The 15,590-nt window shown below is 45.2% G+C and overlaps 1 protein-coding gene across 1 annotated transcript in view; it reads left to right on the top strand.

The window, feature by feature from the left end:
• The window catches only part of LOC139392425 (cyclin-dependent kinase 6-like), a 69,180-nt gene that overhangs the window by 10,981 nt on the left and 42,609 nt on the right, over nucleotides 1-15,590 (top strand). The window contains exon 4 of the mRNA XM_071140402.1: nucleotides 4,498-4,665. Coding sequence (XP_070996503.1) covers nucleotides 4,498-4,665 — 168 coding nt within the window. The remainder of the gene's footprint in view (nucleotides 1-4,497; nucleotides 4,666-15,590) is intronic.

Here is a 15,590-nt window from a genome sequence, read left to right on the forward strand (position 1 = left end):
CTTTCCCTCAATCCAAACTAGTCTCCCAGTCCCTGTCGCTGAAAAACATCCCCACAGCATTATGCTGCCACCACCATGCATTACCGTAGGGATGGTGACAGGTTCTTCCAGATGTGACACTTGGCATTCAGGCCAAAGAGTTCAATCTTGGTTTCAACAGACCAGATAAAAAAAATTCTCACAGTCTTTTGGCAAACTCCAAGCGGGCTGTCATGTGCCTTTTACTGAGGAGTAGCCTCCGTCTGGCCACTCTACCATAAAGGCCTGATTGGTGGAGTGCTGCAGAGATAGAGGAACGCTGCAGCTCTGTCAGAGTGACCATCGGGTTCTTGGTCACCTCCCTGACCAAGGCCTTTTTCCCCCGATTGCTCAATTTGGCCGGGCGGCCAGCTCTAGGAAGAGTCTTGGTGGTTCCAAACTTCTTCCATTTAAGAACGATGGAGGCCACTGTGTCCTTGGGGACCTTCAATGTTGCAGAATGTTTTTGCCACCCTTCCCCAGATCTGTGCCTCAACACAGTCCTGTCTCGGAGCTCTACGGACAATTCCTTCAACCTCATGACTTGGTGTTTGTTCTGACATGTACTGTCAACTGTGGGACCTTATATAGACAGGTGTGTGCCTTTCCAAATCATGTCAAAATCAATTGAATTGACCACAGGTGGACTCCAATCAAGTTGTAGAAACATCTCAAGGATGATCAATGGAAACAGGATTTTTTAATTTACAGTCTCATAGGAAAGGGTCTGAATACTATAATTAAGGTATTTCTGTTTTAAACTTTTTATATATTTGCAAACATTTCTAAAAATCTGGTGTTGCTTTGTTATTACGGGGTATTGTATGTAAATTGATGAGGAAAATATATTTTAAATACATTTTAGAATAAGGCTGGTGCGTAACAAAATGTGGAAAAAGTCATGGGGTCTGAATACTTTCCGAAGGCACTGTATGTGGACCTTGTTTTTTGTCGAATATCCAGGGAATGTTTCTTCCCTGGCCCAGACAGGAACAGAGAGGATGGAACTCCCAAACATCAGAAAGCATTCAGGCTTGTTGAAGGGCAGCACACGTGTCCGGTGTTAATTTTGGCTCTCTTTTTTTAGATTTAGTCTTAGCCATTTTGATTAAAATATCATTAAGTCTTAGTCATATTTTTGTTATTTGAATATGATTTAGTCTAGTTATTGTCAAAATTATGAAAACACCGAGCCATTTTAGTCAACTAAATTCCCGTTAATTTTAGTCACATCAATGGGGGGGCAAACTACCTGCCCTCCAGGACACCTACAACACCCGATGTCATAGGAAGGCCATAAAGATAGGCCATAGTAGCAAAGTAATTACAATTTAGCAAATTAACACTGGAGTGATAGATGAGTGATAGATGAGCAGATGGTGATGTGCAAGTAGAAATACTGTTGTGCAAAAGAGCAGAAAAGTAAATAAAAACAATATGGGGATGAGGTAGGTAGATTGGGTGGGCTATTTACAGATGGGCTATGTACAGCTGCGGCAATCGGTTAGTGGCTCAGATAGCTGGTGTTTAAAGTTAGTGAGGGAAATATGTCTCCAACTTCAGTGATTTTCGCAATTCGTTCCAGTCATTCTCAGCAGAGAACTGGAAGGAAAGGCGGCCAAAGGAGGTGTTGGCTTTGGGGAGAGTACCCAAAAAAAAAAGACCTGAAAAAAGTATTTCCCAATGGGATTCCTGTCTCCTCTTTCTCTAATGTTGTCAATCAGATAGGTGTTGTGTTCCGCTTCCTGTGACAGGGCTTAATATTGCCATGACTCCTCAGCTGTAATAGGTGTCAGAGCTGACCTGAGGATATTTAATAGACCTTAGTGTTACCTTTGTGACTATTGTCTGTTCACAGCAAATGGTCAGCTTTATGGTCTATGAGTGAACGTGAACCCTGTGGTGGTGTTTTCATATACTGTACATCAGTGTAGCTTTTCAAAATGCAGCTGTTTTGGTGGAATAGTCGACTGGATATGTATTCTTGAAGCAAGCTTTACCATCGAGGCCTACTCAGCCGAACCACATAGACTCCAAAGCAAGTATGGAAAACCACTTGTTGGGTGGGAGTGAGATCTCCCCCATTCATTCGCAACATCCAAACAGCATCTGGAGGGATGAGGGACAATGGATAACGATCAAGTGCAAGATGACAGCGGCACCATCCCTTTTATTTCCATGACAGTGGACACTGCAAACCCCGGCCCCCCAACTACTTCATTTACACCCCTCCAGACCAGAGGACACCAGATTGCAGACCACCCCTCCAGCCCACCCCTCCAACCCCCACTGCCCATCTCACCCTAGCCCAGCCTGTCCATCCACTCCTCCTGACCCCTTTCAGGCCTCCAGTCAGACCCACCGCATGGTAATTGATGAAAGAGGCCCCGGGAATCAAATGAGCTGGAAGGACATCAAGCGGCCGGTCTCTCTCCCCCAGCCTTGGGGAGTACGGCTGGTCTGACGCTGCCCCCCCAGAACTGCCCCCCCAGAACCCTCATCTGTCCCCCGTCTCCAGGCCTGTAAAAGGCTGGTTAATGAAGCATAGGGAGGGAATTACACTAACGCTAACTGGCAGATGTCCTGTATTGTGCCCAGCTACAATAAACAATATGGCCGCCTCTTGCATATTAGCATGAGAAAAGGGGCTGCACTCAGAGAAGCAATGTTTTGACTCTTTTTTTATGTGGGTTACTTTTTTCAGGTCTTTTTTTCTTGTGTACTCTTCTTTTTTGGGGGGCTTTGGTCGCTTGCCTTGTCTTTCCTAGCCAGCTTTCTCTGGCTGAGCTGCTGTCCTAGACAGTTAGGTTGTTGGGTATCTTGTTGCTCTGTGTCACCTCCTGTGACATTGGTTTGCATCAAGTCAAAAAAAAAATGCCTCCTATCTGCAGATGAGAGATTAGATATTAATGTCAGTCTGATAGTTTGACATTGTCCCCAGCCCTACAAGCTATTCACTGCTATTTGCAACTAAAATGGATAAACTCTGCATCATGAATCTTCACTTGCATCATGTACTGTATGACTGTTATATGAATGAACTGAAACAGGAGAGAGGAGATGGAGCATCGAGGGGGCATGGTTGTTGTTTGTATGTTTGTCCTCGAGTCACACTTCTGAGATAATTGGGGTTTTGTAGGAAATGCTGTTGAAAGGAAACATGGCGCAAATGGCCATTTAAAGCAAACAGAGAGGAACTCATGGGGGCGGTGCCATTGTGTCAGCTCCCTAAATAACTGCCTCTGCCCCTGTCTGTTGACCTGCTAGGTCATGGGTGGATGGATATTCAAAAAGGAAGGCCTGTTTACGCTCTCTGGCCTGCCACACACACAAATTCCCTCTGCCCTGTATCTTCTCTAACACACAGACACACATCCAGAGTCCTGTCCCTATTCCGTGCATTGTGAGAGGCTCTAGTCCCCTCCCCTCGACCCTGGTCACCCCGCGCCGTTTGCTAATGTTTTCTTCTTGAGTGTGCAGCTATTGTTTCAGCTCTTTTAATCACTCACCAGCTGCTAGGGTCAGTGAATGGAGCCCCGCGTGGGCCCAGGTCCATGTCACTTGTGAGGTCTTGGCGACGGGTTTCGGGGGGGTAGGCCGCACCGCCGCCTGCTGCAACCCCAGCAGCAGGCCGATTCATGTCGCAACTGTGAAAGCGCCCCTCTTTCTCTCCCTCTCCATTTCTCTTTCCCTCTCTTTCTCTTTTAATCTGCCCCAATCTCTCTGTCTCTATCACTCAAACAGCCCCCACTGACACTATCACCCTCAGTCCTTATGTTGTTGTGGCTGGGCTGAGAGTTTCCACCAGAATGAGGAAATGGCCGTTTATCCCTCCTCTCAGACTCTCTCTCTCTCTCTCGCTCTCTCCTTTCTTTCTCTCTCCCGGACTGAGTGCTTGTGGGTATTAAGGCCTGTGGGGCCGTCCTTGGCTACAGCTTGAACTAGTGGATCTACAACGATCAATCCTCCTCAGCTTGGCCCAGACAGCTGCAGGGTGGGTAGGGAAGGAGGCAGAGAGAGGCCCACCACCAACAGATCAAGGTTGCATCCCAAATAGCACCCGATTCCCTTTGTAGTGCACTACTTTTGACCAGGGCTTATAGGGAACAGGGTGCCATTTGGAACACAGAAAAGAACACAGATAATAACTACTCCCCACAGTAACATGTCTTTCCTGCCCTGCTCTCTCTCCACAGTCGTGTCAGTTATCAGCATCTGCCACACAAAGGCTTTAAAGGGACACGCTCTCTTTTTTCCTAGTCGACAGGCTGCTACACCGCCTACAAGGCCTCAGTGATTTAACTTCTCTCTGTGGGACTTTTCACTGTTCTGAGGCCTGTTGGTTGTTGATTTAGAAGAGAAACCAATGATGCTGAACCATTGCATCCTCTGTCAGGGATATCAGGTGTATTTTCTCAGTGCCCATGTGTCATGTTGTACCTGTTAAGACTGTGTCTGAATGTCCATGTGTCCTAACAGGATATGATGTACCAGCTGCTGCAGGGGTTGGACTTCCTGCACTCACACCGTGTGGTTCACCGGGACCTGAAACCCCAGAACATCCTGGTCACCAGTGGAGGACAGATAAAACTGGCCGACTTCGGTCTTGCCAGAATATACAGCTTTCAGATGGCCCTGACCTCCGTGGTGAGAACCTTACTGTTATACACCTGTTATAAACCTCTTATAAACTGTTAAAACACCAGAATATACAGCTTTCAGATGGCCCTGACCTCCGTGGTGAGAACCTTACTGTTATACACCTGTTATAAACCTCTTGTAAACTGTTAAAACACCAGAATATACAGCTTTCAGATGGCCCTGACCGCTGTGGTGAGCATTTTAACATTATATCAGTACCAATCTCATTCCCAGACACTTCCGCCCAAATGCTCGAAGAGTCTGTTGGACCAATGCGTCAAACTTTGCCTTCTTTGAGCCATGCATACAGTGGGGCAAAAAAGTATTTAGTCAGCCACCAATTGTGCAAGTTCTCCCACTTAAAAAGATGAGAGAGGCCTGTAATTTTCATCATAGGTACAATCATTTTTAATTAATTTATTTGCAAATTATGGTGGAAAATAAGTATTTGGTCACCTACAAACAAGCAAGATTTCTGGCTCTCACAGACCTGTAACTTCTTCTATAAGAGGCTCCTCTGTCCTCCACTCGTTACCTTTATTAAGGGCACCTGTTTGAACTTGTTATCAGTATAAAAGACACCTGTCCACAACCTCAAACAGTCACACTCCAAACTCCACTATGGCCAAGACCAAAGAGCTGTCAAAGGACACCAGAGACCTGCACCAGGCTGGGAAGACTTAATCTGCAATAGGTAAGCAGCTTGGTTTGAAGAAATCAACTGTGGGAGCAATTATTAGGAAATGGAAGACATACAAGACCACTGATAATCTCCCTCGATCTGGGGCTCCACGCAAGATCTCACCCCGTGGGGTCAAAATGATCACAAGAACGGTGAGCAAAAATCCCAGAACCACACGGGGGGACCTAGTGAATGACCTGCAGAGAGCTGGGACCAAAGTAACAAAGCCTACCATCAGTAACACACTACGCCGCCAGGGACTCAAATCCTGCAGTGCCAGACGTGTCCCCCTGCTTAAGCCAGTACATGTCCAGGCCCGTCTGAAGTTTGCTAGAGAGCGTTTGGATGATCCAGAAGAAGATTGGGAGAATGTCATATGGTCAGATGAAACCAAAATATAACTTTTTGGTAAAATCTCAACTCGTTGTGTTTGGAGGACAAAGAATGCTGAGTTGCATCCAAAGAACACCATACCTACTGTGAAGCATGGGGGTGGAAACATCATGCTTTGGGGCTGTTTTTCTGCAAAGGGACCAGGACGACTGATCCGTGTAAAGGAAAGAATGAATGGGGCCATGTATCGTGAGATTTTGAGTGAAAACCTCCTTCCATCAGCAAGGGCATTGAAGATGAAACGTGGCTGGGTCTTTCAGCATGACAATGATCCCAAACACACCGCCCGGGCAACGAAGGAGTGGCTTCGTAAGAAGCATTTCAAGGTCCTGGAGTGGCCTAGCCAGTCTCCAAATCTCAACCCCATAGAAAATCTTTGGAGGCAGTTGAAAGTCTCTGTTGCCCAGCAACAGCCCCAAAACATCACTGCTCTAGAGGAGATCTGCATGGAGGAATGGGCCAAAATACCAGCAACAGTGTGTGAAAACCTTGTGAAGACTTACAGAAAACGTTTGACCTCTGTCATTGCCAACAAAGGGTATATAACAAAGTATTGAGATACACTTTTGTTATTGACCAAATACTTATTTTCCACCATAATTTGCAAATACATTCATTAAAAATCCTACAATGTGATTTTCTGGATTTTTTTCCTCATTTTGTCTGTCATAGTTGAAGTGTACATGTGATGAAAATGACAGGCCTCTCTCATCTTTTTAAGTGGGAGAACTTGCACAATTGACTAAATACTTTTTTTGCCCCACTGTAGGCATTGGCTTAACCGGCTTGATCCAGTGTTCATTTTGACACTCTTTAAAAAAAATGTAGTCTAGTCTTAGTCATTTTGACTAAAATATCATTAAGTCTTAGTCACATTTTTGTCATTTGAATACTGAATTAGTCTAGTTATTGTAAAAAATTATGAAAACACTGGGCCATTTTAGTCAACTAAATGCCCTTTCATTTTAGTTACATTTGAATCATATCACTTATAGTCAGTGATAGTAAACAAATCACTGACTTCCATGTGCTTCGGGAAGTGTGTTCGGAAAGAATTCAGACCCCTTCACCTTTTCCACGTTTTGTTACGTACAGCCTTATTCTAAAATATAGCGCCGATATTATGGGTAATATGTTTTGAATGGTAATGGCTTGAATCAAGCCGTTTCTCCCAGGAACAGAGGGAGACTAGTACTTTGGCTACAGAACCTGGCTTTGAAATGCAGTGGCGAAAGTGTGAGGGTTGAGCAAGACTACAAATTTAAAGACTTTTCTATACTCTAGGGAGAGAAAACATAGCTAGACTGTTGTTTTACTATTAAACTTAATGCTGCTATTGTTTTTCATTTAGTAAAGCAGCTTGACCAGGCAACGGGAAGCTAACTAGAAGGCTGGCGGTGACTGGTTAGCTACGGAGAAGCAGGAAAGTAGCCTGCGTAATGTGTGTAATAGGAGGCGGAGCGAAGCTTGTCTGCCCACACTCAAAGCTTGCTTCCCCGCAGCTCACCAGCTGATGTAGGCTGTGTGCGGGGTGTGACGCGTCCTTCCACTGCTGAACAGAACTGCGCTGTGCTTCTGCTCTGCCAATATTAATTGTACTTATCACTGAAAAACTCTCAATCACTCCAAAAAACTATCATAGTCAACTGAAATTAAACATAATGTAACGACCCTGGGTTTATAAGCGCGGAAATCGACTCTGCCGCTTGAGCATGCTTTTGCGGCACAGTCGATAGCGCGCCGCATCTCGGGCTCGAAGGTCGAAGGCCCTGCTGTTTCATTACAATATATATTTATTTTTTTCTCAGTCTATTTAGTTAGTTATCATCTTGTAAATTAACACAGAAAAATTGGTATTTGGTGAATATTTTAGTCACTATTTTTGTTGACGAAATGAACACTGGATTAATCTACCAACCAATCATCTCCCACAACACCTTCCCATTAACCCTTCCCCGTACGCTAGCACACCTCAAGCACAGAGCCATGCCTCGCAGTTGTGTGATTCGTTCAAATTAAATGATGATAAATACTTTACTCAGTAAGGTTCATCCCATAGAATTCTACGGTCACTCCAAATTAAGGCTAACTTTGAATTGTTGCTGTACCAGGTTTATATGTGCTGTTCACAATAGCCTAGGTATGAGGTTATACCAGCTTATACCAGTTTCTGGCTAAAGGATATATAATAGATAATATAAAGTCAAATACTTTTTGGAAAGTATTTGAGGCGCTTGATTTTCCTTGGGTTGCCCTTTTTGTACTATTCCATTGGTTCAATTATACATGGAAAACCAAACCTCCCAAAATATTTCACATACTTGACACAAGTCTGTTACATATAGCCAGCCTGGTTCCTCTTCCTACAGGCTCACTAGCCAGACCCCATAGTCTCAAGCAGCATACGTCTGATTAATATCAGGTAATTAGATAACAGATAGTTAAGAGATGACATAACAGAGGTTATGTATGGGGACTGTGTGTGTTACTTCCCAATGTAAAGAATATTTTTTAAAGAATATCTACCTCAGCCCTCTCCAATACAAAATACTTGTTCTTCTGGGACAAACGACTGGCTTCAGACCCTTCTTCTGAAAACCTGATCTCCCTCTTTTTCTCCTCCTCCCTCCTTCTCTTCCTTCACTCTCTCTGGCCATCTTTATCTAATTTTCTGCTCCTCTGCTATCGGTCGGTTGGTGCGCTCTTATTTCTCCAATTGGGTGAACTTCCACTTACTGTATGTGTGCGCGTCCCAAATGGCATCCTATTCCCTTTAGTGCACTTCTTTTGATCTGGACCCTGTGGTAGTGCACTAAAGGGAATAGGGTGCCATTTGGGATGCTGAGAAGAAGTCACCCTTTACCCAGTGGCCTCTCTCTCTCTCTCTTTCACTCTCTCTCATCAAGACATTGGGATGTTCTATGGCCTCATGTCCCAATGTTTTATAGTCTCACTCTCACCTCCCACTCAGGATACTTATCTTCTCATTGGTAGACCAGCTCAGTAAAACATAGCCTGTGTTCCAAATGGCACGCTATTTCCTATATAGTGCACAGTTGGGCTTATGGGTCCTGGTCAAAGGTAGTGCACTATAAGGGAATAGGGTTCCATTTGGGAAGCAGACAGAACGTTTTCTGGTGTCAGTCTGAAGTCAGGAGTCCCTCAGGTAGAATGGGGAGTGTAACAGGCAGACAGAGAAAGAGACTGACAGGATGAGAGAGAGACAGAAAGAGAGCGAGACAGACAGAAAGAGAGACAGACAGAACGAGAGAAAGACAGACAGAACGAGAGAGAGACAGACAGAATGAGAGAGAGGCAGACAGAACGAGAGAGAGACTGACAAAACGAGAGCGAGACAGACAGAACAAGAGAGAGACAGACAGAACAAGAGAGAGAGACAGAACGAGAGAGAGACTGACAAAACGAGAGAGAGAGAGACGGTACGAGAGAGAGGCAGACAGAACGAGAGGGAGAGAGACAGAACGAGAGAGAGACAGACAGAACGAGAGAGAGAAGGCAGGATGGTCTCCTGGGACACAGATGAAAAGCGGCTAATGTGATGTAGCGGGCACTGAAAGGGCACCAGCCTGCACGGCAGAGAGAAGACCAGTAAACGATATGCGGTGTGCAGAGTGAGAATGAAGGAAGGGCTGAAGAGACGCAAGTCTCAGGAATCCCTGAAGTGGACGTGACAAGGATGAAATAGACAGTGAGGGAGGGAGCCTGGCGGGGGGACGGAGAGAGATTGAGTCAGTGATACCACCCCCCCTTAATCCTCCTCCTCCTACCCTTCTTCCATCAAGGCTTTGAAGTGGGACTGTCTTGCACTGGGCTCTGATGTCCAGAGATAGCAGGACAGAGGATGACAGAGCAAGGGAGAAGGTCTGAAAGGGATGGAAGCACGGAGAGATGAGACGTTATTAGATTAGCAGACCTTAACAAGGGTATTTCAGGACTAACTGAGGACATTCATTTATCTGTGGGAATAGTGATCTGAATATACAAATATGTATACTATTATATTACTTATACAAAGTAAAGATGGCCAAATATAACCAAGGGAGGCATTGTTGTTTCATTTCTAAATGTTTGAGGATCAACTTTATTAAGCACTACCTAGAGAAATGAACAGACAGTCAAGTTAAGATGTGTCATCCAATGTGTACCTGGCCTGGCCAGACTCAGTCATGCTGTCAGTCGGGGTCTCGCTCTGTGGTTCTATTAGCTGGTTTCAGTTATTTTATGATAGACGGGGCATGGCAACATTTTGTTAGGTTGACAGTTAGAGCTTCTGTTCTGGAAATTCACCTGGGAATCCACCTTAGGCATCGGTGACAGAAATACAGATCCTGTGTGTGTGTGTGTGTGTGGGGGTTCCAGATTAATGTTCCTGTATGTGTATGTGTGTGTGTGTGTGACTGGAATCCCCCTATCTCCCTCCCCAGTGATGTTTCCTCTGGCTCAGACAAAGAATGCCCTGCAGTGACTGTGCTCTCACTCAGTATGCAAAAACATAACCCATTCACAGTTAGAGACACAGTACACACACACACACACACACACACACACACACACACACACACACACACACACACACACACACACACACACACACACACACACACACACACACACACACACACACACACACACACACACACACACACTCATAGTAGGATTTGTACCTTTCTGTCTGATGATAGAGGATGATACCTGCCAGTTACCAACACACTGAGAATGGCCTGTCTAGTTATAAAGGGGCACAGTTACAGGCAGAAGGGGCAGTGAAGCAGCCCAGGTACATACAACTCATTACCACACCTGGCTCCGCTTGACTCATTCCAAACTACCCAGGGCACTGAGAAATGCTGTCTCTGAATAGAAGATGTGTCTGTTCTGTCTCCATCACAGTCAGGATATGAATCAATATGATTCATATTCTGCTTTCTTACAGAGTATATGAGAGCTGAATTTACATAAGGTACAAAAAGGGCCTCTTTTGGATTTTCCTTTCCTTAACTGAAACTGGTTTAATTCAGAAAGGCAGTTGACGGTTTATGACAATTCAACTTCTCTTTTATGTGTTGCATGTGTGTGTGTGTGTGTGTGTGTATGATGGGGTTGCTGCATCCCTCAGAGGCCCCCTGACAGTTCCTCCCCTGAGTGAAAGGGGGACTCGGGGACCACCCATCGGGTGGCGCGGGGGTGCAGATCAGGCTGACCCTGGGAGTAGCTGGGGGTCCAACGCTTTGTTTGTTGTTTTACAATGACTTCAGCCTCCGGACACCTGATTGTCTGTCTCTGAGTGACAAGCCGATGTGTAAAGCTGCAGAGTTAAGCTGATGGCTTAGGAAAGAGGAAAAGAGACAACCATGTCCTTTTTCCTCCCATCAAACTGAGGATTATCAACCTTTTGCTTTTCTTATAACCACATGCAGCACATTGAGGGGAATGTTTGTTTTTTGATGTATTTTGGTCCCTAAATCAAAAGCTATGAGATCTTGTCCCTCGCCGCAAGACGCTTTGGCCACACCAGAACAAACTCCTAATGGTCTGTTTCCTCAAGGCATATTTAGAACCATATAGTGGCTCATTATTATAATTGATTCGGCCTGTGGGGGTTTCCCTGTCCGTCCATTCATACCACGGCCAGTCGTTATAATGGGAAGCAGACTGACTGGATTGTCCCATGAATGGAATTAGGCACACACACACACACACACACACACACACACACACACACACACACACACACACACACACACACACACACACACACACACACACACACACACACACACACACACACACACACACACACACACACACACACACTCGCTCTCTCTTTCGGGGAAGCATCATGTGCATTCCCACTGATTGTTGTTACATATTTGCAGCTACCAAAATAAACGGTGGTTGTTGTAATACCCAGGGTGAAGAGACATAGATACAGGTGTTAGTGTGGGGTATGTTTCTCCACATAGATACAGGTGTTAGTGTGGGGTATGCTTCTCCACATAGATACAGGTGTTAGTGTGGGGTATGTTTCTCCACATAGATACAGGTGTTAGTGTGGGGTATGTTTCTCCCCATAGATACAGGTGTTAGTGTGGGGTATGTTTCTCCACATAGATACAGGTGTTAGTGTGGGGTATGTTTCTCCACATAGATACAGGTGTTAGTGTGGGGCATGTTTCTCCACATAGATACAGGTGTTAGTGTGGGGTATGTTTCTCCACATAGATACAGGTGTTAGTGTGGGGTATGTTTCTCCACATAGATACAGGTGTTAGTGTGGGGTATGTTTCTCCACATAGATACAGGGAACATTCAGAACAAGCCAGCGGGTGCAAGCAGCAAGCTGACCTGAGAAGTGGTCGGCTGGTCGGTCGCTAGGTGTTGCCAACCTGAGGAATTCATTCCGTTGGCCGGGCAGGAAGTGACAGACTCCAGATGACTCCCACGACAACAACACTACTCGTTGTCGCCGCGCAGCACGAAAAGTGTAGTTTGGTCCCAGATCTGTTTGTGCCCTCTTGCCAGCTCTGTGACAATGACCAAACAGATCTGGGACCAAGCTACATTTTTCCTGTCTGACATTGTCGCCGTACGCTGCCCGGCTCCACAACAAGTAGTGTTGAATTAGATGAGGTCAGTTTGAGTGTGAAAAACTCTTTTCAGTTCAACTATGAGTGGGGGTGGGGAAACCACTTACCGTTTACTCACCACTTTTAGTCATTTTAGGATCCAGATTTTGATTAGAAGCCAGTCAGATGTCTCTTATTCAATGACTCAGTGCTTTCTGTTTTCACTTTTTTGAATTCCCCATGACCCTATCTTGAATTTCATGGCCGTGCCAGTAATGATAAGTAAACATTTATCAGTACGTTCCATGTCTCTTGAGACCCAGTACCTCAACAGACAACGTCAGTCTAATCCACTACTGTGTGAGAATTGAGGAAAAAATAAAACGCTTTAAAATGAATTTCTCAGTCATAGCCAAGGATGAATCTCTTTGGAAGGTTTTGTCTGACTCCAGTCCTTTATGTTCTCACTGCCAGACAATGTGCTTCCACTCTGGACAGACACTCAGGCAACAACTCAGCTTAGTTTGGAAAGGGAAAAACCCCACACATCATGCAGCAGAGCACATGCAGCCCTCTCTGGGAATGTTTAGATATCTCCTCAACGGAAAAAGGAAAACTTCCCTCTTTCTCTCCTCTCTCTCCATGCTCCAACTGCAGCGGGAGAAGAGGGCTGTCCCCAAACACACGCACGAGGATATGGATGCACACACACACACACGCACGCACGCACGCACGCAGGCACGCACACACGCACACACACATGGTATACACACAAGCAGAACACACGCACACACACACACACACACACGCACGCACGCACGCACGCACGCACACACGCACACACACACACACACACACACACATGGTATACACACAAGCAGAACACACGCACACACACACAGTATACACATACACAAACACACACACAGGCAGCGGTGGAGAGCACAATGCACAGTGAACGTCTTATTTGGTATTTCCTGTGTAACCCCTACAGCCAGCCAGCCAGGCAGCGCACCCCCTGCACTTCAGGCCCCATCTGTGTTAATTGTTGACGGGCTCTTGGCCACGGTTCAGGTCGAGAAAAGGGGGAATGATTGGGGGGGTGGGGGAGTGGGGAGGTTAATGGCATCTGGATATTAAAGCCTTGCCTGTAACAGCAATGAAGAAAATAAAATTACAGCATATATGAGGAATTTTCCAACTAATGATGTGCGGATGTGGTAGCTATAGCACTGAGGGGAAAGAGGCTGACTGTGCTGTCTTTGTTCGCTGGGAGAGGGCCCCATGCAGCATTCCTGTACGCTGTGCATACTTTGGCAACTGTTGCGCTCCATTTTATAACTGTATACAGTTTATGCTGCGGCTGCTCTCTACTGTAAGCTTGTGACTAACTCTGAGTCTTCTTTCCTTTCTTGGCCTGCTGTGAGGATATTGTTGTTGTCTTTCTTGGCCTGCGGTGAGGGTATTGTTGTTGTCTTTCTTGGCCTGCTGTGAGGGTATTGTTGTTGTCTTTCTTGGCCTGCGGTGAGGGTATTGTTGTTGACTTTCTTGGCCTGCGGTGGGGATATTGTTGTTGTCTTTCTTGGCCTGCGGTGAGGGTATTGTTGTTGTCTTTCTTGGCCTGCGGTGAGGGTATTGTTGTTATCTTTCTTGGCCTGCGGTGAGGGTATTGTTGTTGTCTTTCTTGGCCTGCTGTGAGGGTATTGTTGTTGTCTTTCTTGGCCTGCTGTGAGGGTATTGTTGTTGTCTTTCTTGGCCTGCGGTGAGGGTATTGTTGTTGTCTTTCTTGGTCTGCGGTGAGGGTATTGTTGTTGTCTTTCTTGGCCTGCGGTGAGGGTATTGTTGTTGTCTTTCTTGGCCTGCTGTGAGGGTATTGTTGTTGTCTTTCTTGGTCTGCGGTGAGGGTATTGTTGTTGTCTTTCTTGGCCTGCGGTGAGGGTATTGTTGTTGTCTTTCTTGGCCTGCGGTGAGGGTATTGTTGTTGTCTTTCTTGGCCTGCGGTGAGGGTATTGTTGTCTTTCATGTCAATTTTCTTTTGAAAGAGAAAAGGTTAAAAGTCAAAGTGACTCTGTTGAAAATAGTGTTGTCTACTGGCTATCTGACTGCTGAGCTTACTTTCTAAACAGGACATGTTTAGCATGGGGAAGTGTCTATCTAAACAGGACATGTTTAGCATGGGGAAGTGTCTATCTGAACAGGACATGTTTAGCATGGTGAAGTGTCTATCTAAACAGGACATGTTTAGCATGGTGAGGTGTCTATCTAAACAGGACATGTTTAGCATGGTGAAGTGTCTATCTAAACAGGACATGTTTAGCATGGTGAAGTGTCTATCTAAACAGGACATGTTTAGCTCTATCTAAACAGGACATGTTTAGCATGGTGAAGTGTCTATCTAAACAGGACATGTTTAGCATGGTGAAGTGTCTATCTAAACAGGACATGTTTAGCATGGTGAAGTGTCTATATAAACAGGACATGTTTAGCATGGTGAAGTGTCTATCTAAACAGGACATGTTTAGCATGGTGAAGTGTCTATATAAACAGGACATGTTTAGCATGGTGAAGTGTCTATATAAACAGGACATGTTTAGCACGGTGAAGTGTTTTCCTGGTTTTCCTGGTCAGGGCCCTAATTATACATTATTACATATGACATTTAGAGTCAGGAGGTTTTCCTGGTCAGGGCCCTAATTACACATTGTTACATATGACAGTTAGAGTCAGGAGGTTTTCCTGGTCAGGGCCCTAATTACACATTGTTACATATGACAGTTAGAGTCAGGAGGTTTTCCTGGTCAGGGCCCTAATTACACATTGTTACATATGACAGTTAGAGTCAGGAGGTTTTCCTGTTCAGGGCCCTAATTACACATTATTACATATGACATTTAGAGTCAGGTTTTCCTGGTCAGGGCCCTAATTACACATTATTACATATGACAGTTAGAGTCAGGAGGTTTTCCTGGTCAGGGCCCTAATTATTTTCCCGAACACACGACCTGACCAGGCAGGTAAAACTCTTGGCCCTAAACCACTGGAAGGAACCTGCTGTCGCCATTCTGTCTTTAAAAAGCATGAGCTGACACACACCCAGAAAAATGTAGTTTGTGTGGAGGTGTTGATTAACGTCGAATGAACCATAAACTATCAAAATAAAGAAAGTCACACACTCCAAATGCAGTTGAAGTCTGAAGTTTAGATACACTTAGGTTGGAGTCATTAAAACTCGTTTTTCAACCACTCCACAAATTTCTTGTTAACAAACT

This window comes from Oncorhynchus clarkii, chromosome 32 (genome assembly GCF_045791955.1).
Source record: "Oncorhynchus clarkii lewisi isolate Uvic-CL-2024 chromosome 32, UVic_Ocla_1.0, whole genome shotgun sequence".
NCBI classification, from domain to species: domain Eukaryota; kingdom Metazoa; phylum Chordata; class Actinopteri; order Salmoniformes; family Salmonidae; genus Oncorhynchus; species Oncorhynchus clarkii.